The sequence below is a fragment of the Acomys russatus genome, chromosome 6, assembly GCF_903995435.1.
Source record: "Acomys russatus chromosome 6, mAcoRus1.1, whole genome shotgun sequence".
Lineage (NCBI taxonomy): Eukaryota > Metazoa > Chordata > Mammalia > Rodentia > Muridae > Acomys > Acomys russatus.
This window is the reverse complement of record NC_067142.1, coordinates 58,893,916-58,920,589: the sequence shown is the minus strand read 5'-3', so window position 1 is coordinate 58,920,589 and position 26,674 is coordinate 58,893,916. Positions and strand designations below refer to the sequence as shown.

The window sequence follows — 26,674 nt, the reverse complement described above, 5'->3', positions numbered from 1 at the left end:
CTAAGCCTCCCAACATGGATGGAGGAAACTGACTCTTTAAATTGTCCTCTGAGAACACACACTATACAGCACGTGTAGCAATTTTTAAGCAGTTAAGATGGTAAGATTATGTTCATTTTATCACAATTTTTAAAATCAGAAGAGTTCTGTAAAGTTTGCTCACCTGAGAGTTGTGGCTTACGAATATGATAGCTGGGCCAGGTGTGATGGCGCACACCCTTAATCCCGGCACCCTGGAGGCAGAAGCAGGCAGAAGGTGGCAGATCTCTGACTTGGAGGCCAGCCTGGTCTAAAGAGTGAGTTGCAGGACAGCCAGGGATATGTAGAAAGACCCGGTCTCCAAACAAACAAAAAAATGTGGTATCTATAACAACAGATAAATCCTGAAGTGAATCTAGAAAAAAGGGTAGGCTGAGGGAAAGATGCCAAGATTGTTCAGGAAGAGGCAAGAACGCAATTAGATAGGGTTAGAAAGGTGTGTGTTCTACTCCTGACCTATTGCTGTCCTGGGTGAGACAGGAAAAAACAGGCACAAGTCTCTCAGACAGAGTCAGACACCCCTACATCCACGAACACATACCTTAACACCTTGCCATCACGCCAATCTACCTAAGGGCATTGACACCTGGAATCCGTGCTTGCAAGCAAAGATTTCCACAGATCTCAAGGGCAGGAACGTTGTGAAAGATAATTTTATTTCGCAGGGCAAAGGGCTCAGTACTACCAAACTACATGCTACCCGAAGCATTAGAAGCCCACCGTAGTAAGTGTGCCTTCCACAGGAGCAGTTCTAGCCTCAGGACTGGCCCCCCTATAGAGCTGCGGCCGCTTCTGGCTTCTGGCAGCCAAACAGCCTGCAAGAGCAATGGTTACATGAAGAAACAACTATGCTTATAGCTTTTGCTTCAGATTGCTGCAAGGCATAATTTTTTTTTAAAAGGTGAACACCCCTTTAAAAGCTGACAGAAGAGAACATTCATAGTATATGCAACTGTCCAAGCCCTGGGATTGCAACAGTCAGAGGTAACTGTGCACATTGACCTGGACGAATGAGACCTTGAGAAACAGAGAAAAGCTCCACGCATCTGGCTGGCTCTCCCTGCAGCTGTTTCACCCAGAAGCCCCGAAATTCGTTGGCTCCGCCGTTAGGGATAGGGGCTCTTCACATCTCAGAGAGCTTGATATCATAGGTGACCATGTTGAAGTTGTCCCAGGCAAAGAGCTTCCTCTCCCGGGGGTTGTAGTCAACCATGCTGCTGTACTTGTAGCGGTTCTTGAATGGGATGGCCAGGGTCTTGCTGACCCCGGTGCCAGTGTCATAGGCGAAGTTGACAGTTGCGCGGGCTGAAGAGTAGCTGCTGACGGTGTACAGGGTGCCACAGATAACAAAGGCGTTGGCCACGGACTGCTTACGGATGTTGGTCTCCCAGGTACGCTCAAGTCCCAGGCTCTCTGGGTTCAGTTTGGAGAGGACTATGGCTCCTTTGGCCTCTTCCGTGCTGTAGATGACCCAGAGGCCGCTTTCATCCACAGCTAAGTCAATGTCTGTGTAGCCGCCCCAAGCATACGGAAACTGTCCGTGGTAGCCGGCTCCGGGAATTTCCTTCTCCGCCTTTACCGTCTCAGTGTTCAGCTCATACCTGAGCACGGTTCTGGACTCAGCCTCCTGGAAATAGAGGCTCCCCGCATACACGACAGCGCCCGTGCTTTCCAGCGCCCTGGGGAGCACATAAACCTTTGAAGGGTAGCCCTGCTCGAACTGGCTTATCTGACTGTACTCAAACACCTGGCGGATGCCTGTGCCGACCGTGTCAATCCTCCATGTGGTCTCCTGGGTGTAGGGGTGGGTGGGTTGGGGGTCTCTCATCCATACTCCGTACTTGCCAGTGATTGTTTCAGCAGTCCTCAGAGTGACTGGCTCTCCTACCCAGACGAGTGCTCCACATCCTGATGAGTTAAAAGAACGAAAAGGAAAAAAAAAAAAAAAAGCCATGTAATCTACAAGTCTTCCAAGGACAGACAACAGGATGGTGGGAGCAAAGCAGAGAAGGTGGGGACAGAGCCCTGCCACCCACTGTTCATGCATGTGACCAATGAGGCGCTTAGCTCTGGGAGCCATCACTTTCTCATTCGTTTTTGTTTTGTTTTACGTGCAATGGTGCTTTGTCTTCGTGTGTGTCTGTATGAGGGTGTTGGATCCTCTGGAACTGGAGTTACAGACAGTTGTGAGATGCTATGTGGGTGCTGGGAATTGAACCTGCATCCTCTGGAAAAGCAGCCTGTGCTCTTAACCACTGAATGAACCATCTCTCTATCCCTCTAGCTTTCTCATTTATAAAAGGGGATAATGGTTTTGGTAATGAAGTTGTTGTAGGTGTAGGGCTGTTTAAACGTGCTGCCCAAGTGCTCGGTCTAGAGAAATGCCCAGCAAATATGATGTGATAAGTCTGTGAGGAAGAAGCTACAGAGAGCTCTGATTCTGTCCAGTTCTCTCCCTGAGCCTGGCAGGGACTCCTGGGTGTTTATTGCATTGCTCTTCATGACTTTCAAATTGGGCTTATTTTACTTAAAAAGAGAAATCAGTTCATTGTAGGCATAAGCTATATGACAAAGTTTCTCAAGCTTTACTTGAGGGGCCACACATTTGATGCATCTATTTAAATATCATGAGAAAACACAGTCTAATTTTTTTAATGTAATGAATAGCTAGCTGAGAATTTCAGTTTAGTGGACTTAAGGTAAATTTCTATCCTTTTGTGGGTACCTTCAGTTTCCTCACAAAAAGCAATCATTGATGCTTATTCTTCGGGGAATCAGACTTTCAATGCCCAACACACCCTTCAGTGTTAGCAGAGATTGTTAATAACACAGTATTTTCTGGAAACAACAGCTGTATTTCATTAGATACATTTTTGAGGGACAAATGCACTTTTTCTTGTTGGGCAAAGGCCAGAAAAGTACCTTTAGTGACAAACATGTTGAGGTGATACATGGCAAAGATCTGGCCCTCCGGGAGGGGGGTGGGTAGGATATAGAGGTTATGGGGGAAAGGCTGACTTCCTGTTCACTTGTTCAGAAAGGCAGCAGAGGGTTTCTGCTCCCCACTCCCCAGCTTTGCTTCTCAGAAAGTCATCTGCCTTCCTTCCATACTGAACACAGAGCGAGACACACACAGGCCAGGCGGGCTCAAAGGGAAGAATTCTAACTTCATACCGTTGTCTACCTCTTTGCTCCCGGGCTGGCCAGATGGATTCTCTTTCAAGATTTGGGAAGCAGGAACCTCCGTTAACTCCGACTTCAGTTCCTGGAAGGCCATCGTGTCCAGATTCCACTGAGAGACTGCATGCAAAGAAAGAAATACATAGCATTTGGAGAAGAAATGGCACAGGAATGGACATGTCATTTGACATGTCTGCTAGTACTTGGTATTTGAGATTTGCTTTGGTGCCAGCTAAGGGAAGATGGCTTGCTTCACTAGGGTTCATTCTTTCTCTTTACTTTTGTGTTTATTGAAAAATTTGCACAATTAAAAAGCTTACAAATAATATTTTTTCATAGCTTTCTGTTTAACATAGAGTTGACTATTCTGCACAAACCAAAGTATGATAAGAGTTTTATGTGATTCATATAAATTCCACTAGGGAAATTGATTGTTAATGAAGGATGGCTTTAAAGATTGAGTGACAGTTGCTAGCATTCTCTTACATGTTCGAATTTTTTTCTTTTAAGATTTATTTACTTATTTTATGTATATAAGTGCTCTGTCTTCATATACATTTGCAGACCAGAAGCATCAGAACCACCATGTGGGTGCTGGGAATTGAACTCAGGACCTCTGGAAGAGCAGGCAGTGCTCTTAACCCCTGAGCCATCTCTCCAGTTCTCAAGATGTTTGAATTTCAACAACTAAATATTTACTGCTACTTAAGGGTTTTTCCTTGTCATATGTGAATGTCTTGTAAGAACAGATCAACCTTTGGTTTTTAACTATATTTTTATTCTCACTGGACATAATTATGTATACTGATGAGGCAAGGTGACATTTCCGTATATGCATACATTGATTAGTGACCATTTCAAAATAATTACACATTCATTACCTTAGACATTTATTATTTCTTTGTTTGGGGAACATTCACAATCTTTTGTAGCTATTTTTAAATTTGCAGGCAGTTGTCAGTTACACATTAGGCATGTTCAAGGTTCCTTTAGGAGTTCCTAAAAAACGGGAGAGGCCAATACTCCAGGGTTACTGTGGGCCACCTTGCCCTGGCATCGCATTCCTTCCTGTTTGCACTTGACAAAAACTATTTCAATTTGACAGTAGGTTGGTTTTTCTGTTTTGTGACTTATTGAGAGCAAGGTATATATTAAGAGAAGAACCGTACATTCCTGCTGCTCAGCAGGAAAAAAATAAGATATATTCTTTAGCTTCAGAGGCAAAAAAGAAAGTGGGGGCAAAATAGAAAGCTAGGCATTTTCATGGATGACTTTCCTGAAAATAACCAAAATATTGACACAGACACCAAAAAGTGCACATGTGTATGTGTGTGTGTGTGTGTGTGTGTGTGTGTGAGAGAGAGAGAGAGAGTGTGTGTGAGAGAGTGTGTGTGTGTGTGTGTGTGTGTGTATAGAAAGAGATGATCATCAGCTATTGATAGCCTTTTCCATAGTTAAAAAATAAAAATAAAATGCTCATGGTGGTAAAGTGTCAGAGATTGAAGTCAAGCTTCAGCACTGCTGCCTAACCCAGTGAGATAGAATTACTGTCGCCACTAAGTGCTGTGTCCAGGCACTTTGCCCTGCGTTTACCTCCTAACAGTAACTACTATTGTCCTCATCAGCAAATGAGGAAAGCAAGGGTCAGAAGGGGCAAATAATCTACCAAAGTTTACAACTAGTAAGTGTGGGGGTTGGGAGTTGAACCACTGTCTTCTGGAGTCATGGTATTTGTGACCCTTCTACTCTGGGGTTAGGAGCTCTGTCAGTGACAGACATCTTGGCGCTCTCTCACAGTGGCATGCTCCCATCTCCAACTGCTCGGTTGAAATCAGCAGTGTTGAACTATCCCAGCAGAGGGCGCTAGAGCAATATCATGTGGTGAAGAAGGTCTGCAGTTCTCCTTCCTTGGCTCCTTGTCATGTATACTTGCAAGTCCTGAGGTCCCTAACTCTATGTGGTTCCAATGAAACTTTAGCCTGGAGGCACATATTCCATATTTGCTCTGTCCCCATCATGCATATTTTCTCCGTGGTTACGTACAGAGCAAATGATTATCCCTTTGGAAGGGAAACTAGAATAGATAGTTATGGATGGGTGAGGGTAAGGTGTGCAGGGAGGGTCAAACTGGGAAGGGAAGGGAAGAGGGGGTCAAAGGAGGAAATACAGTGAGGAACAGCTAAAATGTAAGGCAACTGAAGAATTGTATGGAAACAACACATTAGAGGCTTCTTAACTTATATTCATTTATGAACATGATCTAAATAAAATCACAAAATAGTGAGGGGGACAGAGCCCCAATCAGACATCTCTCATCACCAAATGAAGCCTCGTTACTGGGAATGGGTTACATCTAACAGAGTTGTTGGCCACAGGGGTCCCATGGGAACCTGCAAACAACTCCGGCTGTTGCAAAGGCTGTCGGTTGCTCTTCACAAACTGATGACAAGGTCCTGTTGCTGCAAATAATACCTATACAACTCGATGAACATGGAGAAGTGCCTGGTGCCTACCCAGTGCCCTCACCACTACTGGCTAGTGTTCTTGGTTCCAGAAGGTACTCTACATTCTACCAAAGGAGGATGCTAAACACTAACCCAGCTACAAACACCTTGATTCACAATGGTGTCCTGCCTGCAAGTGATGCTAGGGCAACGGAGGCACAAGCTTGTGGGAGTAACCAACCAATGTATGGTAGGACTTGAGGGCCACCCCATGACTCTTACCTCACTCTGCTTGAGTGGCCAGGAACCTGAGGCTCCATAGCCCAGGGTCCTAGGGGAAAGCCAAGCACTGTTGTCCTCTAAAAGGGATATAGCAATAAAGAGACTCCTAATGACATTCTGCATCACGGGAGAAGATTCCTCCTTCAGCCTTTGGGAACAAATGCAGAGACCCACAGCTAGTCAATATGCAGAGTGTGAGAGGCCTTGGAACACTCAGCCCTAAAGGGAACGGTTCCATAAATCCTTCCCCCCAGGACTCACAAAGCAGAAAAACTGGAGGGGATGGAGGACACCAAGGAAACAAGGGCGTTGAAATCAATAAGACCGACTCACATACAAACTCATGGAGACTGAGGCAGCCCAGGGCCTGCCCAGGCCTGCACTAGATGGGATTCTAGAGCTGAGAAGTGGCCGAATGCCTTATCCCTAATGCAAAAGCTCTATCTCCAGTATAACCATTTGCAAATAAAATATTAATTTTCTCCAAGGGAGTCTCATTGGGGAAACAAACCACTCTTCAGGGTAGGCCACATGCCCAGCGGTAGAGAGACAGACAACAGAAAGTGAATTCAAGTGGCGTCTTCACAGGTCCCTTTGCCTCAAAGTGCTGATCAGGCCTCCCCCCCCCCGCCACACACAGGTTTTGCATATGGCTTCCAATTATGCATTTTTATGGCATTCTGAATGCATGTTACTGTATCTATGTTTATCTCTTGTACCCTTTCTTGGGCTCTTTTCCTTTTGTTTATATGTTTTGTCCTATTCTGATTTGATTTTGTTTTGTCTTTTATTTTATTATTGTCTCTTAGATGCCTGTTTGTTCTCTAGTGAGAGCCAGAAAGGGGGTGGGTTTGGATGAGCGGGGAGGAGGGGAGGGACTAGGAGGAGTAAAGGGAGGAAAAATTGTAATCAGAATATATTTCATGAAAAAACATCTACTTTTAATAAAAGAAAAAAATAATAACTCTCTCTGTTAAACTTCCCTGGCTTACTGTGTGGCCTCTGCATTCTCAGTGGGGTCAGAGAGTGGCTGGAGGCTTCTTCAGGAGAGCCACTGAGTTCATGTAGCATGACCCCGCCCCTGGTTCTGCCAGGGAGGCAGATGCACTGGAGAATGGGGTTGTGCTCCCATGCTGGCGCTGCCACAACCCACACCATGCTTCCAAACCATGGACCTCAGCTCAGCTCTGGCTCTCTTCCTGTCTTCCCTTGCTCTTTACAGGGAACCACACCTCGTGCACTTTCCTGTGGTAAACAAGCCGTGATGACCCAGAACATCAAGGACGGCCTTCCAGAGACCACTGGGCTCATTTCCACCTGGCAGGTGCAGTGACTCCATTAGGAACCGCCTGGTGGCTTTGTAGTCATCTCAGCCAGGAGCTTCTGGCAGCATCCAGACTCCCAGAGGAGAGCCGCTTGGCGTGTCTTTGGAAGCAGAGATGTTTTGTGGAATGGGGTCTGAGCTGAGCCAGAAGTTGTAGTTTCCTTCAGTTCTGCCGTATTCCAGCTACAGGGCTTTGGGCGAGTGAATCAACCTCTCTGAGCGCCAGTACTCAGCACTATATAAATATATTTGGGTTGTTCTTGCGGATTATATAGGGGCCATAAGTAAAATAATCCCGGAGAAAGAAGTGTCTAAACTTTGATTTCTCTCTAGTGTTTAAAATCACTAACATTCCAGTGTCCTGGGCACTGTCTTTAGACCCAGTGTGTGCTCCAGAGACTCTCTCTTAAGTATGGGCCAAGGTTCTTAGTGACTGCATGACACTTGCAATCAATGGTGGAGCTCCACCGGAGGAAAACCTTCAATTACAATCCATGGCCCGGAAGGCCACTCTGTCAGAGATGGCCCAGGCTGCTTCCTCCTCTTAGCTTTGCTCAGCATAATAACTCAATATCCTGCTGAACCTTCTGGTGCTCAACCCCTTCCTGCCCACCTTCCCACAGAAGTTGCTATGGCAATCTGACTCTTAGTACCACGCGCCAGGACCACATACTGCACTCCCAGCCCAAGCTTCTCTGGCTGTGTAGGAGATTTGTGAGGATCGGCCTGGCATCCTATTTCTCATAGACAAGGGACTATCAGATCTAGGGGTAAGTGTTCCCTGGGGCTGAGCTTCTAATTCCCACATGGCAGACAGTTTGTTGCGTGCCCCCCCCCCCCCTTTCTAGTCTCATTCCTTGAATTACTCCTCTCTCTGTCCTCTTTCTTTTCCTGGCCTCAGGGCCCATGAAAACCACTTTCTCACAGGCCCTCACTCCAGTGTCAGGCCAGCTTCTCAGTCTCAGAGGAAATTGCTCTTGTTTTATCTTTAGGGTAAATAGTATTTTTCCCTCTTTGGGGCTTGTGTTGGTATAAGTAAGTGTGCATATCGAAATATATACGCACACACTTATGAGTAATTTCTCTGATTCTGAGGAGATTTTCTTTTCTATGTAATAACAATTAGATGCTAAGGTGGTGGCGATAGTTTGAACTGGGTGTGGGGTAGGAAGAAGCCTGCCTTCGCAGCCTTTTACCTACTGAGACTCACAGCCCAGCTCTTCGTGGGTCAAGTACCTGCCATTTCTGCCCACATTCCAGCCCCTCAGAAGACTCCTGATGCCACATTCCTGCAGATCTTACCTTTCAGATAAAAATCTCTTTTAGAAAATATTTATTACATCACGCTATCTTGCAGATTTTCAACCCTGAAAAGCTGGCAGGACGCTGAGCTCACCCCGCCCCGCCCCGCCCCCGCCCCACCTCGCCCCTGCCCCACCCCCTGCCCTGTTTACTTGGTCCAGTAGTTCCTCACACTTGGCCATGTTTATTGTGGCCTCTCCTCCTCTCACTCTCTCAGAGAGGAAACTGTATAGATCCTGACAGCTCCACTCTTAGTGCTTGAGCGCATGCTTGGGGTAGTCGCTCCTGTAACTAACTATACTCTTACCTCAGATATGGAATGTTAATATAAGGACTTCTAGTAATCGCTGTTTACCCAACCACCACAGCCCCGTCCCGTGTAACTGTCGGCTAACGACGTCGGAGCTGATTAAGCATGTCCACATATTTGCCGACCGGGTTTCTTAGACTTCTTTATCGCAAATGAACCTTTCCCCTCATTTTCATTGACTCCTGACGTTAACACTTTTGAGGAATCTAGACAATTGTTCCACATCTGAATTTGTTTCTTCATTAAACAAGTGCCTTGGAATAAAACCCTCAAAATGTGACATAAATGTTGTTTTGTGGCTATCTCGTAATCTACCCAAAGACCTCCCTTCAAGTAGGAGCCAGGATGAACAGAAAAGCCCCTCTGCACAAAAGGATCTGATAAAGAAATTGTTTCTTTTTTATTTACCGAGGTAGGAGATTTAAAAAAAAAAAAAAAAGACACCACCAGGTGTAGTGGAGCATACCTTTAATCCCAGCACTTGGGAGGCAGAGGCAGAGGAAGACAGATCTCAGTCTGAGGCTAGCCTGGTCTAAAGTGCGAGTTTCAGAATAGCCAGGGTAACACAGAGAAACCCTCTCTCAACAAAAATTTAATAATAAGAGCAGCAACAACAAGAAGAAGAACACACCAGTTTTTACTGTAGAAATTACTTGGCATCTCGTAAGTAGAGACCATTTTAGTTGGACTAACAACCTGAGAAAAGACTGAAAAAAGACTGAATTATCCAAAGGGGACATCAGGCCATTTTCTACAGATTACTCACCACATGGAGCGCTCACCTGGCCCTGTGGTTCTCGTTTGGCTGGGGGCTATGGTAACTTTGTCATGAATGGCCACAAGAACTCAGCTCCACTGACCGAAATAAGGAGCCAACTTGCCTGAAACATGCAAAAGTGTTTGCTTTGCTCTCCTTTTAATGTAACTATTACATGCCAGGTCTGCAGTTTCTGAGAGAAAAGATAAAGCAGAAACAGAAGCCTAGGAGCCCTGTGACAGGTCACCAGCAAACGTGCCACCTCCTGGCTTGGGCAGCCCCTCTACTTTGTGTTCTTACCTTCCCTGGAGCCTGGCAGCATGCCCTGCGAGGAGTGCTGGATGGAGGGACACTGGCCTCTCCTCAGCATTGCGACCTCCTGGCTGCTGCCTTCCAACCTCCTGGCCAGATCTTCATTCTCTTGTTCCAGTTGCCTCTTCCCTTCCTCTAGAGCTGACTTGTCTCGCAGGAGGTTGTTGTAGGCCACCTCCAGCTCCCTGGTTTGAGTTTCCAGTTGGTCCCGTTCCCTCTTCAGGGCACCTAACTGGCTCTGCAGCCCCTCCTGGGCCTTCTGGGTCCCAGCAGCCTGGCCCAAGGTCAGTTGGTGGAGGAGACTCTCCAGGGAGCTGAGCCGAGCTTTGGTGGACTGTAGGTCTGCGTGCTGGCTGCTGCTGTCTCTCTGAAGGTCTTGGATGGCTGCCATGGCTAGATCCTCCCGGGGGCAGCTGGATTCATTGGGGCTAGCCACAGTGAAGGTGTACTGGCATCGGCCACTCCGATCGTTGGCCTTTCGGAACTGTGCTGTCCTGGCCTCCATTCCCCACACCAGCCAAGCCAAAACCAGCAGCTGGAGAGCTGGCATCTTGGGACCACAACTGTAGCAACTTGTACAGAGAAACATGGATGTAGAGACTGGGTGAGCTTTCTCCTGGGAATCTCTGCTGCAAGGTGTCTGGATGGATAGCCCTGCTGGCTTAAGCCTGAGGTCCAGAGAGGTTTATATGTCCTGGGAAACCAGCCCTGTGTGGAGGGAGGGAGAGGTGACCACGTGACGCTGGGTTGGGCCAGCCATGGGGGGAGGAGGGGCATTGGGGGGGGCTTACGCTCACCCTGTCATCAAGATTCTTAGAAAACAAAGTTCCAGGGGCTATTTTGATTTTTTTTTGAGTCTTGCTGCATGTGCCCCACATCCCAACAATACCCCCTAAGTTTCTAGCCTGTTTGCGTGTACATGTGCACACGTGTGCCCACTCTGTCTATCAGGAGTAGCTGAGTGTGTGATCATTTGAAGAGAGATGTAAGTCTAGTTTGTGTTTCAGTGCCCCACCCCCACTCTGGACCAGCCACTGTGTAAGGAACTAGGGGAACAGACATGTCCTGTAGCAGAGGCAGAGATAAAGAACAGCCTGAAGAAGAGGCTAGCGCCCACAGGCTCCAGGCTCTGATGGAGAGCCGAGAGTGGCATTCTTCCCCAACCCAAGGTTTAGGATAAATATGTGAACATCCTTAGAAAAACTCCCTAACTATACCCTCTTGTATCAGCCAATGCTGTGGACCAGGCTTTATGATGAGTGTGCCCCCAGAAGCCTACTGGTGAAACCTATGCACCCACCTCTGAAAGATGTTTCCAAATGTATAAAATGTAAATAATCAAAGAAACACATTATTAAGTTATAGATATGAAAATATCTAAATACCTGGAGTATATGCTGCATGAGATATTCAACATAAGGTTTAATTTTAAAGAACTTTTGCCTGTACATAATATTTCATGCAACCCATATCCATGTATTGCTAGTATAGCTTTAGGTTTATGAATTTATCCATGGTGAAATAAAATAACTGAGTGAGAGAAGATGTAATGTATTTACCAATTCAAATAACCCATGGGCTTTAACCTAAATAATATCTGCTTTTAAAAATAAAAATTAAAAAAAAGCCAGCTACTTTGAAGGCTGATGTAGTATTGTTTACATCTCAAAAAAAAAAAAAAAAAAAAAAAAAAAAAAAGTCCAGAGCCAGCTAGGCAATAGAGTAAGACTACCTTTCCTAGAAAAACAAACAGTAACCAGCACACACACATACACACACACACACAACTTCCTCCAAAAGAAACCCAAAGGGGGGAAAAATCAAATGAAAAAAACTTAGCAGGACTGCCAAGTACCAGGTGCCAAGTTCTGCAGGAGTTCACACAAGTCAGTGCATGAGTGGAAGCCTCAGGAGACAGTTTAAAAGTGGCTACTTACTGGAATATGTGTATACGGGGGGTCTGGGAGTGCAGGTGTGCTTGTGCTATGCTATAGGTGTGAAGGTCAGCAGACAACTTTTGGGGCCAGTTCTCTCCTTCCATCATGGGATCCGGGGACTGAACTTGGCTCGTCAAGCTTGCAACTTTGGCCCGCTGAACCATCTCACTGGCCCCCTCATCGGGTTCTTAAAGCAACATTTCCATTTGAGCCATTTTAGGCTCTTAGATACTAATAGTGTCTTCAATATTTGTGTAATAAATATTTCTAGTGTCCCCTAACAGATTTTCCTGAAGACTGAACAAGCACATCCTACTCTAAATATGTTTTTCTTGTGTGGGTGTGGTGGGGTATGTGTGTGCATGTGCTCATCTGAGTGGGTGCACATACATGTGCGTAAGTGTGCGTGTAGAGGCCAGGGCTTGGCATCGGGTTTTGTCTTTTATTACTTTGCACTTTATTTTTTGAGGCAGATTCTCTCACCGAGCCTGGGGCTCACCAATTTGGTTAGATTGCCAGGCAGCTGGCACTGGTATCTTTCTGTCTTTATTTCCCCACCACTGGAGCGGCTGGTATACTCCTGGCTTTTAACCTTGCTGCTGGCCACCACACTCAGGTTGTCATTCTTGCATAGCAAGCCTTTTGCCAACGGGGTCATGTCCCCTGCCTCTGCAACTGCTATTGTTATTGGGATTTTCTGAAGTAACCCTGAGCCTGAGACATCGATGAATGGTTCTTTGTTTACTGCTGAGCTCTTCTAACCTCCTAAGTCAGAATCACTGAAAATGACTCTTGAAAACAAACAAATAGTCAGCAGGAACAAGGTTCAAATCTGTGTGCCATTCCACATAGGGATTAAGATGATTCTTGTCCTGCCAGCTGCATAGTAGAAAAGAATTCTCAGGGGTTGGAGAGATGGCTCAGAAGTTAAAAGCACTGGCTGCTCTTCCAAAGGTCCTAAGTTCAGTTCCCAGCAACCACAGGGTGGCTCCCAATCATCTATACTGAGATCTGGTGCCCTCTTCTGGTAAGCAGGCATACATGCAGGCAGAGCACTGTATACATATTAAATAAATAAATCTTTAAAAAATTTAAAAAAGAAAGAAAAGAAAAGAATTCTGGGAAAGTGAAATGTAGGTAGAAGGAATTACTTTGCTTCTAAAGGAAGAATATACTACTAAGGTAGGGCTCCTGACTTTAGTCAACTTTCCTTCCACAGCACAGCCTGGGATCCACCATTCATATGTCCCTGGGGCCTTGGCAGTCAGTTCACATTGCCCTTAGTTGACTCTCTGTCCCTTTCATTCACCATCTATCCCTCTGTACCTCCCATAAGCTGCAGGCTCCTTCACAGCATCTCAGTCCTTGTCCAGCTGTGTGGCTCCTGGTCAGGGGTGACATAGCCAATGGCCCCTGGCATTTCTCCTCCTTCCAGATCCATTTGTGAATGCCAGGCACAGACCACCAGTCACTCTATGCTTTCTTTAACTCCTGGCAGACTATAGGCTTCCGAGGAAGAGCTGGAGGGGTTTCGTGGCTGTTGTTGGATGTGCGTTTTCACTCGCTCTGGCTCCCTGTCGTCATCTCTCCCCGACCTAGGACAGTAAGTAAAGATTGATGGAGCTTCTTCCATGTTCTTCATCGCTTAGTAGTTTGAGCTCAGGCTCCTGCCAGCTCTCAGCTTCTCCTTCACACAGAACACTGGCGACCACAGTCTCTTTGAGGTCAGCAAGCTGAAGCCAGGAAAGGGGAGGGTCTTCCTCGGGGTCACACAGCCCATGAATGGCAGAGACAGAAGGAAAACAGGGTCTCCTGATTCCTAAGCTTAAACTTCTTGCAGCAGCCAAGTCTGAGATACCACCCACTGCTCACCCAGAGGTCATGAGACCCAGCAGTCACTTCTTCCATGAACCACTACTGTCGGAAATGAGCTCACTTCCTCTAGCCCCAGTAAATCAAGGCCTCCAGTGCAGGAAAACTCGCAGCACCCTTGAGCTTTTAGCCTTTCATGAGATGGAGCCATTCTCCTGCAAGCACAGAAAAAAGGCTCACTGGGAGAAACAGGAGTCACCCCATTCCACCAACAGCAATGAACATCTGGTAAGATTTAGCCTACCCCTTTTACCTTCCTGTCACTCCTGCCAGGCCAGAGGCCCCACTCCCTGCAGTTCCCACCTTCTGGATTTCTGGACACAGAGACTCTTTTCCCACTTAGGAAACACTGTCTACTCCAAATTTTCAGTTAGACTATATTCCATCTCCATTTCCTTTCTGGAGCTGGGAGCCAGGAGCTGGGAGCCAGGAGCCGGGAGCCAGGAGCCAGGGAGTCTCCAGCTCATAGGTGCCAGGAAGATGCTCATGGGGTGTGTCAGGCTGGCTGCAGCCCAGTTGTTATTGAAAAACTAGGAGGGTGCATGAAAATGTTCGAAGAGGTGGAGGCAGCCGGGGAGGGGGGAGCTCTAGGGAGGTGACAATATTCGGGGGTGTCTTGCACAACCACTCAAGGTTTGCACTTGCTTCTTTTCTTTCAGCAGTGGGTTTAAATCTGATGGCTACTGACTTTCTTCTGTGTGTCTCTTACAAGATACGATACCCACCCCACCTCCCAAATGATGCTCTGACACTGATGATTTTCTTTCTTTTCCTGTTGCTGATACAAACATCCGCGGGGGGTCGGGGTGGGGGAGGCAACTTAGGGGGTAAGTGTCTCATTTAGCTCACAGTTTAAAGGGTACAGCTCTTCATGCTGGGAGGAGTCAAGACACCAGACATTTAAAGCAACTGATCCCACTAAACCCACAATAGAGAAGCAAAGAGCAACCGAGCATGGTACTGAATGCTTTTAAGCCCGGCAGTCGGGAGGCAGAGGCAGATGGGTCTCTGTGAATTCCCAGACAGTGTGATGTACATGACGAGCTCCAGCCCAGCCTGGTCTACCTATTGAGACCCTGTCCCAAAAATCAAAACAACAAAAACAAAAGAGATAATAATAATAATAACAGCAAAAAATTATACAAAGCAAAAGAAGACGCGTAGAACAATGAATGCTTGCTTGTGCTAGGCTCACTTTATATACAGCCCAGGGTCTCAACCTGGGGAATGGTACCACCAATGGTAGGGCCTTTTCTTTCAGCTAGTCAAGATAATGCTCAGTAGGCATGCCCAGAGGCTAAGCCATAGGCAATCCCTCATAGGTGTGCCTGGAAGCTTGGCTCTTAGGTGGTCTTAGATCCTGTACAGTTGCTAACACTAATTACTGTGACTGATTTCTCAATAAACTTTCGATAGCTGCATGGATGGATGGACGGATGGATGGATGGATGGATAGATGGATGAGTTTTACAGAAGGTGTGGTGGCCTATGTCTGTAATCCTAACTAGAAGCTGAGTCAAAAGTATTGTAAATTGAATGCCAGCCTGAGCTACATAAAGGGACCTTGTCTCAAAAACCAAGGTGACAGGAGATGAAACAAGAGGAGGGTTAAAAGGAGGCAGGCAAGCAGAAATAGGAAAGAACCCTAAGGGATGAGAGCAGGGTGACAAGTAGTGGCATTTTATAGGCTGCTGAGGACACTCTGGATGACCCTTGTGTTGCTTGCAGAACTCCTGAAGCTGGGGAGGAATCTGGGAGGGCTTCATGGGGTGAGCTCCTCCTGCGAACACACATGTAGTCTCAGATGGAATGATTCTTTTTTGTCTGCTTTTATTCATGAGCAGACAAGGAGCAGAAGGAGGTTTACCACAGAAACATGGTGAACATGATGGTAATTTAATAGCGAGAAAATTAGGACCAGGAAGTAACTGAGGAGAGCATGCAGTTTGGAACTGGAATTCCTCTATTCTATCTGGCAAAGCTCCCTGTGATTATAAGAGTTCTCATCTGTTTCCCGGATGGATTAGTCTATCATTCAAAAAAAAGTTGGGTTGAGATAAAGTCTTTCTATGAAGTCCAGGCTAGCTAGCATCATATGTTCCTCCTGCCTCAGTCTCCCGGGTGCTAGTATTACAGAAGGTGAAATATCCTTCTATTATTAAGCACTGGTTATGTTTGAAGGCCAAGGAGCATGTGTGAAATGCAGATCTCACCTACAAGGAACTTTCAAGCTGTAACATTGCATAAGGCTGTTTGCCTAAAGTAAACGGCAGAGAAATCTAGAAGAGGAAGATTGCCTTGGGACAAGACAGGCTTTGAAGGGAATGTTCCAATTTTGGTGATGGACTCTGTTAAGGTAGTGCCAAGGGACTCCTCTTGGAAACTTGACTGCAGGTCTGCCCTGTTCTCTACATTTAGGTTGTATCAAGCAATTCAGGGTCATTTCCAGGGTGAGCATGCACAGTATATTTATTGCTGCCTCTCTGCCACTCACTGTTACCCTTTGATACTCTTGAGTTTACAGCAGGAAGAAAGGGAGAGATTTAAACAAGAGAGTTCTATACAATCTCATTGGTCAAGTGTTTGTTCGGTGGCTGTCTAGTGATGCTTGGGGAGTCAGACCTGGTCCTGGGTATTGGACATCCTCCTCCTATCCAGAAAGAACAAGGCTTGCAGAAATGGAACTCTGCATCTGTAGGCACATTACACAACCCAGAAGCTTGACCCTGGCCCAAGAGACAGGACACTACAGGGCCAAATGAGTATAGCAACTACCTTCTCAGCAGAGCCCTGAGAGCTCAAAATGTCACCCTGCTATCTCATTAAAGTCAGACCATACATATGCCATCCCAGTAGCGCTGGCAATTTAAGGTCAGCAGTTTCCAGCCTTTGGTCCATGAGCATCTGAGAGAAAAGCTTGTTTATATGGTATGCTAAATTGATATTTACTACAGATATGGGTGGGATATCCACAAGGCATATGGAGATTAAAAAAAAAAAAAACCACAGCCCGTGTCTGCTTCTCCCCTGGGGTATCCAGGCTCATTGCAGGCTGGACTGAAGGGAGTGAAGCTTAGTCAGGGTAGGTGGGTGGGTTTAATGCAGAATGTCCATCCGAGGTGAGTGCTTGAGAAACAGCCTTCTCAGGTGACAGCTTCTGTGAGACAGCTCCTTTAATTAGGGGAACAAAAGCCATTAAACCCTTGGGGTAGAGGATTTTGGGGTGAGTGTACGTCATTGTCTGGGGCCAAGGTGCTGGCAATGCCTTATTTGCATGGAGAGGAATTCCAGGTGCTTGGTGGACATGACCTTTTAAGAAGAGAGGAAATTTAACCTGTAATCTGGCTGCCAGGCTAAGTGGCCACCTCAAGGGTGGCAGGAGTGGGGGTTGTAAAGCTATCTGCACTGGGACATCCCTCAGGGAGGAAGCAGTATTACTCCTGCTGGTCTCAGGACATGTCTTGACCTCACACTTGCACCAGGCCAGCTCCCCAGGTCACATGGCTCCCAGCGCCACAGAAAGGGGTCATTCAGAGGACTGAAAAATAGCTTAAAGTTCAGAAAGAGAATAGGGTCATTTAGTTAGGTTCTGAGTGGTCAGTCTGGAGGGGTACAGTGAGATGGCCATGCTTAAATGATTTCTGGGAGCTGGGACGCAGTGCCTTTGTGTGCAAGATTTGATTGTTCAAGATTTTAAGACTCTTAAGGAAAACTTAACTTGCAGACAGATGCCTTTGCCTTAGGGGTCCCTGCAGAGAGGCTCTGTTGATTTGACTTGACATAATTTCTAGTTGTCTTTTAATTCTCTGGACTTATTCTGGGTGTTTTTTTTTTTTTTTCATTGTTGTTGTTGTTATACCTTTCTTTTAAACATCCAGATGTCATTTAAGCACCTATTTGTGTCTCTTGACAAGAGTAGCAGGTGCCACGGACCCATGTGACCACCTGTCCCCCTTGGTAACTAGCGCACCCAGCCACCGTATTGCCTGCCTTTGGATCTGCTGGTGTTTTTGTCTCTGCTGTCCTACTTTTTCTCATCTTGCCTCCTCATAATGATACCATGTGGCTTATTTTATTTTATTTTTTGAAAAAAGTGTGTTTGTTTTTATTTTATGTGTATGTATAAATGTTTACATATATGTATGTACACCATGTACGTGTCTTTGCACATGTGGAAGCCAGGAGAAAGAACTGTATCTATTGGAAGTGGAATTACAGGAGAGTGTGAGCCACCATGTGGGTGCCGGGAATCGAACCTGGGCCTTGTATAGGAGTAACTAAAGATCGTAAGTGGCAAGCCCTGCTCAGCCCTCTCTGCAGCTCCATTTTTGGGGGTGTGTTATTTGTCTAATTCATTTTTGTTTGTTGTTTGGTTGATTGGTAGGCTGCGTTGTTTTGTTTAAGACAAAGTTTTACTATATAGCCCTTGCTGGCCTAGAACTCTCTGTGTAGACCAACCTGACCCCCAAATTTACAGAGATGTGCCTGCCTCTGCCTCCTGAGTGCTGGAGTTAAAGTTATGCACCACCACACCTGGATTGCCATGTGGTTTTTTTAAACAATGATGCAGGGACTAGAGAGAGGGCTCAGCAGTTAAGGGCACAGACTGTGCTTCCAGAGGACTCGGATATAATTCCCAACATCCAAATGTCGGTGTCTTCCAGAGGACCCGGGTATAATTCCCAGCATCCAAGTGTCAGTGTCTTCATTCCCATCTGATGCCCTTTTCTGGCCTCTACAGGTGCTGCAGGCATGTGGCACACATAGACACATGATGTAGACAAAATACCCATGCACATAAACAAATGAGATGAAAAGAATCCACTTGATCAGATTGGGTATTTTGTCCTTTTTTTATTTTTCCTTCAAACGTACATGGAAGACCTTTCTTTAAAAATGGGTAATTAAACCAGGTGTGGTGGTGCATGCCCGTAATCCCAGCACTCAAAGCAGGAGGATCTCTGTGAGTTCGAGGCCAGCCTGGTCTACAAACCAAGCCCAGGACAGCCAAGGCTACACACACACACACAAGACCCACCTCAAATAATAAAAAACAAACAAACAAAACAAACAACAACAATAACAAATTAAAAAAAAAAAAAAACCAAAGGGCAAAAAAAAAAAAAAAAAAAAAAAAAAGAATGGATACTTAATTCTTAACTTGGAAACATCTTTTCTCTAGTGTGTTTTTCTCAGAGACTGTTGGCCTTCACTATTTATTTATTTATTTAAATTAAAAATAAGGAAAAGCCTTTTCTTTGTTGTTTGCTCTCTGGCATTTTCCCTTGGAGAAGTCCCTGCTGTGTTTCCGTGTCTCAGAGACTTCTCAGTGGACAGAACACACAGGAGTTCATGCTTGCTGAAGGACATTGTCTATCAGGAACAAACTCTGGCCGTTAAATTAGGTGCTGGCCCAACTGAACACTTTGCTAGTACTGACACGCCATCCTGGCTCCTTCTCACCCCACCAGGCATACACTTGGATGATGGCTGAGGAGCCTACCAGGAGACATTCTGGAAATTGTCCTTTAGGCACCCAAGCTACTGTCCTGGGATAGACACTCAACCTATCAACACAGCCAGTTGTGCTGTGTTGAGGAGCCTGCGGGCTAGAAATAAAACAAAGAATAGACAGAGAAGCAAAGATCCCCTTAGGACAGTGGTTTTCAACCTTCCCAATGTTGTGACCCTTTAATACAGTTCCTCATGTGGTGGTGACCCCCAGCCAAAGACATTATCTTGTTGCTATTTCATAGCTGTAATTCTGCTACTGTTATGAATCATAATGCAAATATCTGATATGCAGGATATCATATATGCGACCCCCAAAGGGATTGTGAGCCCCCAGGTTGAACACTGCCTTAAAGAGGGAGAGATGTGGATTGTCAAAAGGCTATCACTAGCTCTAGTTTGGTGCTCTAGACCAGTCTCTTCCTCACCTTGACCAGGCATTTCTTACCCAGAAGTGGGGGGGGGGGGGAGGGGTTGTTGGGCATTTAGCCAATGCTTACACTTGTGTGTGACTGGCTGGTATTTCTAAGGTTCTTGTTAATGGCTGTGAGATGAAGGAGACTGAGAAAACAACTGGTTGATGATTCGTGCTCCCTTCTCAGCCACACAACAGATTCAAACAAACAAAATTGTACTCTGGTCAGATAGCAGCCACAGGTAGAGGAGATTTGATGGTTTTTTTCTGGAACAGCACTTCCTTTTACACTTTTTTTGTGATGAAATACTTTTTTGTTGTTGTTGTTTTGTTTTTCGAGACAGGGTCTCTCTGTGTAGTCTTGGCTGTCCTGAACTCGCTTTGTAGACTAGGCTGGCCTTGAACTCACAGCAATCCACCTGCCTCTGCCTCCCAAGTGCTGGGATTAAAGGTGTGCGCCACCATGCCCAGCTTTGTGATGAAATACTTTTCATGGTTTGCATTGAAGAAGAAGGAAAAAAAAACAAAAAACAAAAAACACCTTTCGCTCCTGGGAAAGACTGTCTACATGAGAGTAAGGAAGGGAAAGAAACAAGTCACGAATAGCCACTGTGATCAAGTAGGCTACGCATGCCTCTGCCGCCTGTGTTTTCTTAGTCAATGGATCGGATCGCTACAGCTCTTCACAATGACAGCTACTTAGTAGGAGCTGAGAAATGCTCGATCTTTATCACGCTTCACCATGCATTGGAAGTCTATACATCACCGATCAAACACAATCCTCTTTCTGTCTCTGGTATGGAATCGGAACCTCTCTTGACTGAGTCATGCTGTCTAAACGCAGGCACTCAGTGGGAGGGACGGAAGAGTTCGGGAAAGCCCACGCACGCCATAGGAGCTACATATGGGAAACCGTGTACAGCTGCAGAGTAAAGTGAATGAGTGAAAACACCCAACTAAAGCCTTTTGGCTTTTGAGGAAGTTCATGGGTAGATAAAAATATGGCTTTATCTATTTCAGTAGTCTCTTATACTTAAACATATACTTTTACATATGAATTGTATTAACCCACTTTAGTTTTGAAACTTGGAGCAGATGAGAACTCCCAGAGCAAGACGCAGGAAAATAAATGATTTAGTTCATGAAGTGGTCAGAATGGACTGTTCAGTCTCCTCACAGATTTCCTGTTCCCACTAAACTGCCACTAAGCTGCCACTTACCCCTTCTTTTACCTCACCAACATGATATATAAAAATTTAGAACTTTAGCACTGTTCAATAGTAAGTTTATACTGATTTTTTTTTTTCTGGGAGGATATTGGCATGAATATTATTTTCCAAATGTTATTTATAAAAACCTCATATTATAAATATCTAGCATATTGCCCTTTGCTACTTTGAGACAGGGTTGCTGTATAGGCCAGGATCAATTATAACTCTTGCCATCTTTGAGCTCCAAGAGTGCAAGAAATATGGGTGTGTGCTTTTGCTAGACTAAAATAGTCCTTTTCGCCCCTTGAAGATAAGGTCTCACAAAGTTTCCTCTGGCCTTGAACTCACTACGTAGTTGAGAGTGGCACTGCATGTCATCTACTTAAGCCCTGGGGTTATAAGTATATACCACCCTACCTGCTGACACACACCTTAAAAAGTTGCTTTCGCTAATATTGAAAGATTAATAGTAATCTAAGTATTATAATCAATCTGAAATTATTTGAGGTGAATATTCAATCATTTATTTTAATCTCTTTCTGAGGAATATTCTCCACTATCATAAGCTTCTATTTGGTTCTTCTAATTTTTCCTTTTATTTCTCTCTATTCAGGGCCAGCATCTGAATTACAACATAGACCCAGATGTCTCCACACCCTCTCCTCACTCCTTGTCACTAAAAACACAGTTTGACTGGCCGTGTCTCAGTTTCTCAAGGTCTAATATGGCTCAGAGTGAAGGTCAGATGTTACCCTTGGAACTCTGCAGCAGGGTCAGGACACTTCCCTACCTCACTTGCTTCTGGCGAGCAGGGTGAGAACAAGTCTAGAACCCACTTTCCTTACACTGTGGGGTGCACAGCAAGAGTTCACAATGGCTTCCTAGTTGGAGGCTGTAGCTCAGTGACTGAGAAAGTCTAGCATGTACGAGACCCTTGGTTTTCTGATAAAACTATTTATTTGTGTCCAGGTAAACAATTACTTACTGGCTGCACACACACACACACACACACACACACACACACACACACACACACACTGTTTATCATCTACACTATCAAGCAACCTGTGGCTTTCTCCATGTTACTAATAACATAATTCAGTTTCTGAGTTTCAAAGACATGTTGGTACATACGAGAGCTGGAATGGGAACCAAGGACCCGGCTTGGGCTGAGTGACTCTTTAGAAGGCCTTCCACAGTCCTCAGTTCGGTGTGACATGTATGGTAAAGGAATGATATCATTGCTCTGATATGTTCGTCGGTTCATTTCCTCTCTTAGTTATTTAACTCTGCAGAGTATATAAAACCTCCTCCCTGCAGCTAAGTAACACGGTACATTTTGGTCAGCATGGCTCAAAGCGTTTTCAATCAAGAAAGCATTATAACGTATTTTGTTTTTGAACAGAAATTGTGACCTTGCACAACTCAAGTCAGGGTTGAGAGACCTCCAGGGAGGCAGTTGCACACACTCAAACTCTGGCTTTAAGCAAGAACAGCTTGTCCTTCATTCTGGGAGGTTACATCTGATTCTCAGTGGGGGAGACTGTCTTAAGAGAAAAACTATCTTCTTTGTGCCTTTTTGGCCTGTGCAAAATCGGAAACCATCAGCTGTGGAAAATCTGATGTCTTTGTGTCCACTGGCTCTGAGGCATCCTTCTGGGAATTACACGCACTGTGGGTTATCTGTGGATAAAATCCTGGGCCAGCCAGCTCCTAGTAAGCTCTGATCTCCTGGCCACTCTACTGCTGCATCTAGCCTGTGCCAGAGAATTCAGAGGACTCTACTAGTAGCAACAGCAAGACCAAATTTAAAAGGTGAATCTGGTAAAAACAAAACCAGACTCCAACAACACAATGCAGCTCAAGTTAAGCGATTTTGTTATTGTGGTTGTTCCAGGATTAATTAATTAATTAATTAATTAGTGTTTGTCGTTTAAACTTTTTATGCTCTTTTTGTGATCATGGCAGTTGGCTCTGCATTTCTTCTGGAATCTTGCCACACTCTTGTTGAGGCAACACTGGTATTCCTGGGTCTTTGTTTGTTTCTCCGATCATCTTTCCTTCTGATCTGTATTGGTGGGTATCCCATGCTCTTTGCAAATGCATACATTTTCCACAATATCTTAAAATTCCTTGGAGAATTCACCTTTGGCCACGAGCTTCTGAGATAGCCCTTAAAGATCTCAAGTAACCCTGTTCCCAATACCCACACCCTCTTTGAGTCACCTCTCACATCGCACCAGGGCTGGTCTGTGTGGCAGGTAACACTGGCACGAGTGGTGTCATGCCACTCTGTGACGGGAATATTAGAGGCTGAGGCCAGGCTTTTCTCCTCCTGTTGTGGCATTCACCTGAGAAGCTGTGTGGTAAGCCATCCAATGAGCTGGGACCTGGATCCTGCAGTCCAGATGCCATGACTATAACCTCATGAGAGGCCCCAAGCCAGAGCCACCTAACCAAAGCCATTCTAGCATCTATAGAAACTAGTCAATAAATGCTTGTTTTAACCAGCTAAGTTTTGAATATTTAAAAAAATTTAACAGTAGACAAAAACATGCTGTCAATTGCTCTGTCATTAACTGCAGCCTCTATGTTTAATTTCCAGGTTGGAATGCCTCGGTTGCCCTGTAACCCTGGCTTTATAACTGTCAGAATCGTGCTGCCAAAATCAAAACCATTCTTTTCTTTTTTCTTTTTTCCTTCTTCTTCTTCTTCTTCTTCTTCTTCTTCTTCTTCTTCTTCTTCTTCTTCTTCTTCTTCTTCTTCTTCTCTATACTAATTGCCCTCTAGCTGTCAAGCTACCATTAACTTAGCCATCAATGTAATCAGAGACCTGAGAAGGATAAATTGTAACCTAAGCATTTTATGTACCAATCAAAATGACAGAGAAAACTAGCTCTATCCTTGTACCTAGTCAGTTGTCTCAGTTGTCTTCTGTGGTAATATGGTACCATGGGAGAGACAGTCTGCCATCAGGCACAAAGGCACAGAAGACAAGAGGCAGTTTCTGTGGTAGGAGAACATGGAAGAGATTGGCCTCACCTTATATTCAGCAATGTGAGACAATAACTCTCCAGATGTCCAACTTGTTGTCCACAGTACAGGTGGACATTGGAACAGTTTTTCCCAGTGGTTAGAACACCACAATCCAGGGCTGAAGTCATCTGCCATGCCAAATCTTCTCAGAGACCTTGGGAATTACTGCTAGGATGTAGGACTCTCTGTCATAATTAGTTTAAATATATTTAATGCCATATTCAGCAAATTTCTGACAAGCTTGAGGTCAGGGCATATCTGTGATCAATCCTTGTCTGTCTTTAGCTATCTGCTCTAAACTACATTTTACAAACATAATCTATAATCTGCAGATAAGTGCTAGAAGACCACAGCTGTCTAATTTTAGTATATCTGAATTGCTTGTTTTTAGCTAGATGGTGGCTGATTATTTTAGAAAACACCTGTGATTAACTGAACTAGTATCTAACAAGACCATAAGCTTTAATTATCCTAAACAGTTTGTGATAGTACCTTTTAAAAGGACTGGATCTGCACATAACATTTTAAAGAATTATATTGGCACAATACCTTAAAAGAGTTGATACAACACATAAAGGGGCTGGACCTGCAGATTCAAAGACTAAGAATCTCCTTGACACACGGCAACAATGGGATATCTGACAGCAGTCCCAGTGAGGATCCAGGAACAATAGTGTAGACCTCAAACCAGACCCATGACTCGTAGCAATGAACATTTGAAAGTAAACATATGTGGACAAAAGGCTGTACTGTGTGATACACTACAGCTTCTGTGACAAGATTTTTTGTTTGTCTAATTGTTGTATTTTACTGGGAGGAAGAAAGGGATTTTGGTGCATGATGTGTAAAGCATAGACATTCAATAAAAGTAAAAAAAAGAAAAGAGTTGATACATGGTATGCTGTAATCAAAATATAACATTAATTTTGTATCAATATACAAAGATAGGAATAACCAAAAATCATCTATACCACCTAGGGAATGAGGCATCATTCTCGTGGAGTTGTTTCATCAACTATCAGGCAACCAATTCACTGATATAGCTGACCATAAACTGCATCAATTATTAGTACAATTTTAAATGTATTTCTGAACTAATATCAAAGCAAAACTTTTTTTTTTTTTTTTTTTTTTGAGACAGGGTTTCTCTGTGTAGCCTTGGCTGGCCTGGACTCCCTTTGTAGACCAGGCTGGCCTCGAACTCACAGCGATCCGCCTGCCTCTGCCTCCCGAGTGCTGGGATTAAAGGCGTGCGCCACCACGCCCAGCAAAACTTTTAATCATAGATGCAGTTCATTGATGCACTGGCAATCTTGCTGACTCTGCCACATTTCATCATTAAGACTGAACAGCAAAAGCTAGCTTAATGGACAGAGGATGCCTTCGGTGCTAAGCAAGGCAACTGGATGCAGTTGGCAGCCTTCAGTAGAGAGGCTTGAGTCTCCCACAACCAAAATGGCTGCTAGTCATATGACTTCCCTTAGCCAAGATGGTGGCGAAGCTATAGCAAGATGGCTTGCAGCCATGTGATTACCCTTAGCCAAGATGGCAGAGAGGCTATGGTCCTACCCTTTTTATCACTGAATTAACATGGTGGCCAGCCACATGGTGTTAGAGGCTGTGGTGGGCAATTTTAAAACATAGCCATATTTAGAAAATAAAGCCAAACATATTCATAAGGCAGCGATTTCTACCTTTTTGGGAATGAAGGTAGAACATAATAACCATACATTTAGAAGACAAAACCCAAATATCAGCAGTGTAAATAATTTAATATCTCTAAAATTAATATTTCTTAATTTAAAAGTATCTTTTAGAATTACCCATTTCCAAGGTCTGCAAAATAGCAGTCTATTAATCTGAATCAGCCTTTATAACAAGCAGAGAGCTCATTAGGACCAAGAGGCTCTAAAATTGTTACCTTATACCATGTGGCTATCTCAAGATGGTGGAATCACATGACAAGCTACAGATCATATGGTCCACATGGTTGCTATTTAAAAAACATCTGTGTTACAAACACATATACATACATATACGTTCTAAACAAGATTGAACTTAAAATTTAAACATCATATCCAATAAGCAAATTATAAACCCTTAGATAAGAGTTCACAGTATAATCTTAAGCTATATAGCCTAGAGGTGAAGCTTTTTTATAAGTCTAGTTTTAAATATAGGACAAGAATTACCTTAATTTAAAAGTACCTTTAGAGACCTGTTGGCTTAGGCCACTTGCTGCTTAATGGCTCCAACTCTAAATTACAAGTTTAAGTTAGCCTTTTTGTTACACATGTTAAAGATTTTTAACCATCTCCAATGACCAGTAATTTATAACCAAGGTGTACAGAACACACTACACTTATACATTTAAATAAAACAAGTTAAATCAAACATATAGTGGCCACATACATTAATACATTAAAGATAGACAGACAAAACCTTCTTTACTTTCTTTAGCTCCAATTTCAAGGGAAAAGTACCTTGTCACCTACTGAACACAATTGATGCAGGCAGGAGCTGAGGCTTTTCCAACAGTGTCCTGGATCAGGTGACCAGTGTACCAGGCTAGGGGGCAGGCGGGAGGTAGCTAGGCTTGCAGGCAGACTGCAAGTTGGAAAAAACTTTCACCAAGGCCAAACAGCAGCCGCTCAAAAGCCCTGCACTTCCTGTGTCCTCCTGGTGCTTGTTCAGCAGAAGTGGCGGGACATTTTAAAAAAGACAAAGAGGGAGTCGGCAGAT

At 44.6% G+C, this 26,674-nt stretch overlaps 1 protein-coding gene across 1 annotated transcript; it reads right to left on the bottom strand.

Annotated features, from left to right (window-relative positions):
* Window positions 1-1,156: 1,156 nt before the first annotated feature.
* Window positions 1,157-10,631, bottom strand: Myoc (myocilin). The gene is made up of 3 exons (XM_051147704.1): window positions 9,939-10,631; window positions 3,214-3,339; window positions 1,157-1,947 (listed from the first exon to the last, which is right to left on the bottom strand). Exons 1-3 carry the CDS (start codon window positions 10,537-10,539, stop codon window positions 1,163-1,165), a joined length of 1,512 nt encoding a protein of 503 aa, XP_051003661.1. The 5' UTR covers window positions 10,540-10,631; the 3' UTR covers window positions 1,157-1,162.
* Window positions 10,632-26,674: the final 16,043 nt, after the last annotated feature.

Coding starts and splice junctions, on each gene's coding strand:
- Myoc (XM_051147704.1), bottom strand. CDS start 10,539: ATGTTTCTCTGTACAAGTTGCTACAGTTGTGGTCCCAAGATGCCAGCT. Junction 3,340..9,938: donor GCTGCCAGGCTCCAGGGAAG/GTAAGAACACAA, acceptor CTTTGCATGCAG/TCTCTCAGTGGAATCTGGAC. Junction 1,948..3,213: donor GAGCAAAGAGGTAGACAACG/GTATGAAGTTAG, acceptor TTAACTCATCAG/GATGTGGAGCACTCGTCTGG.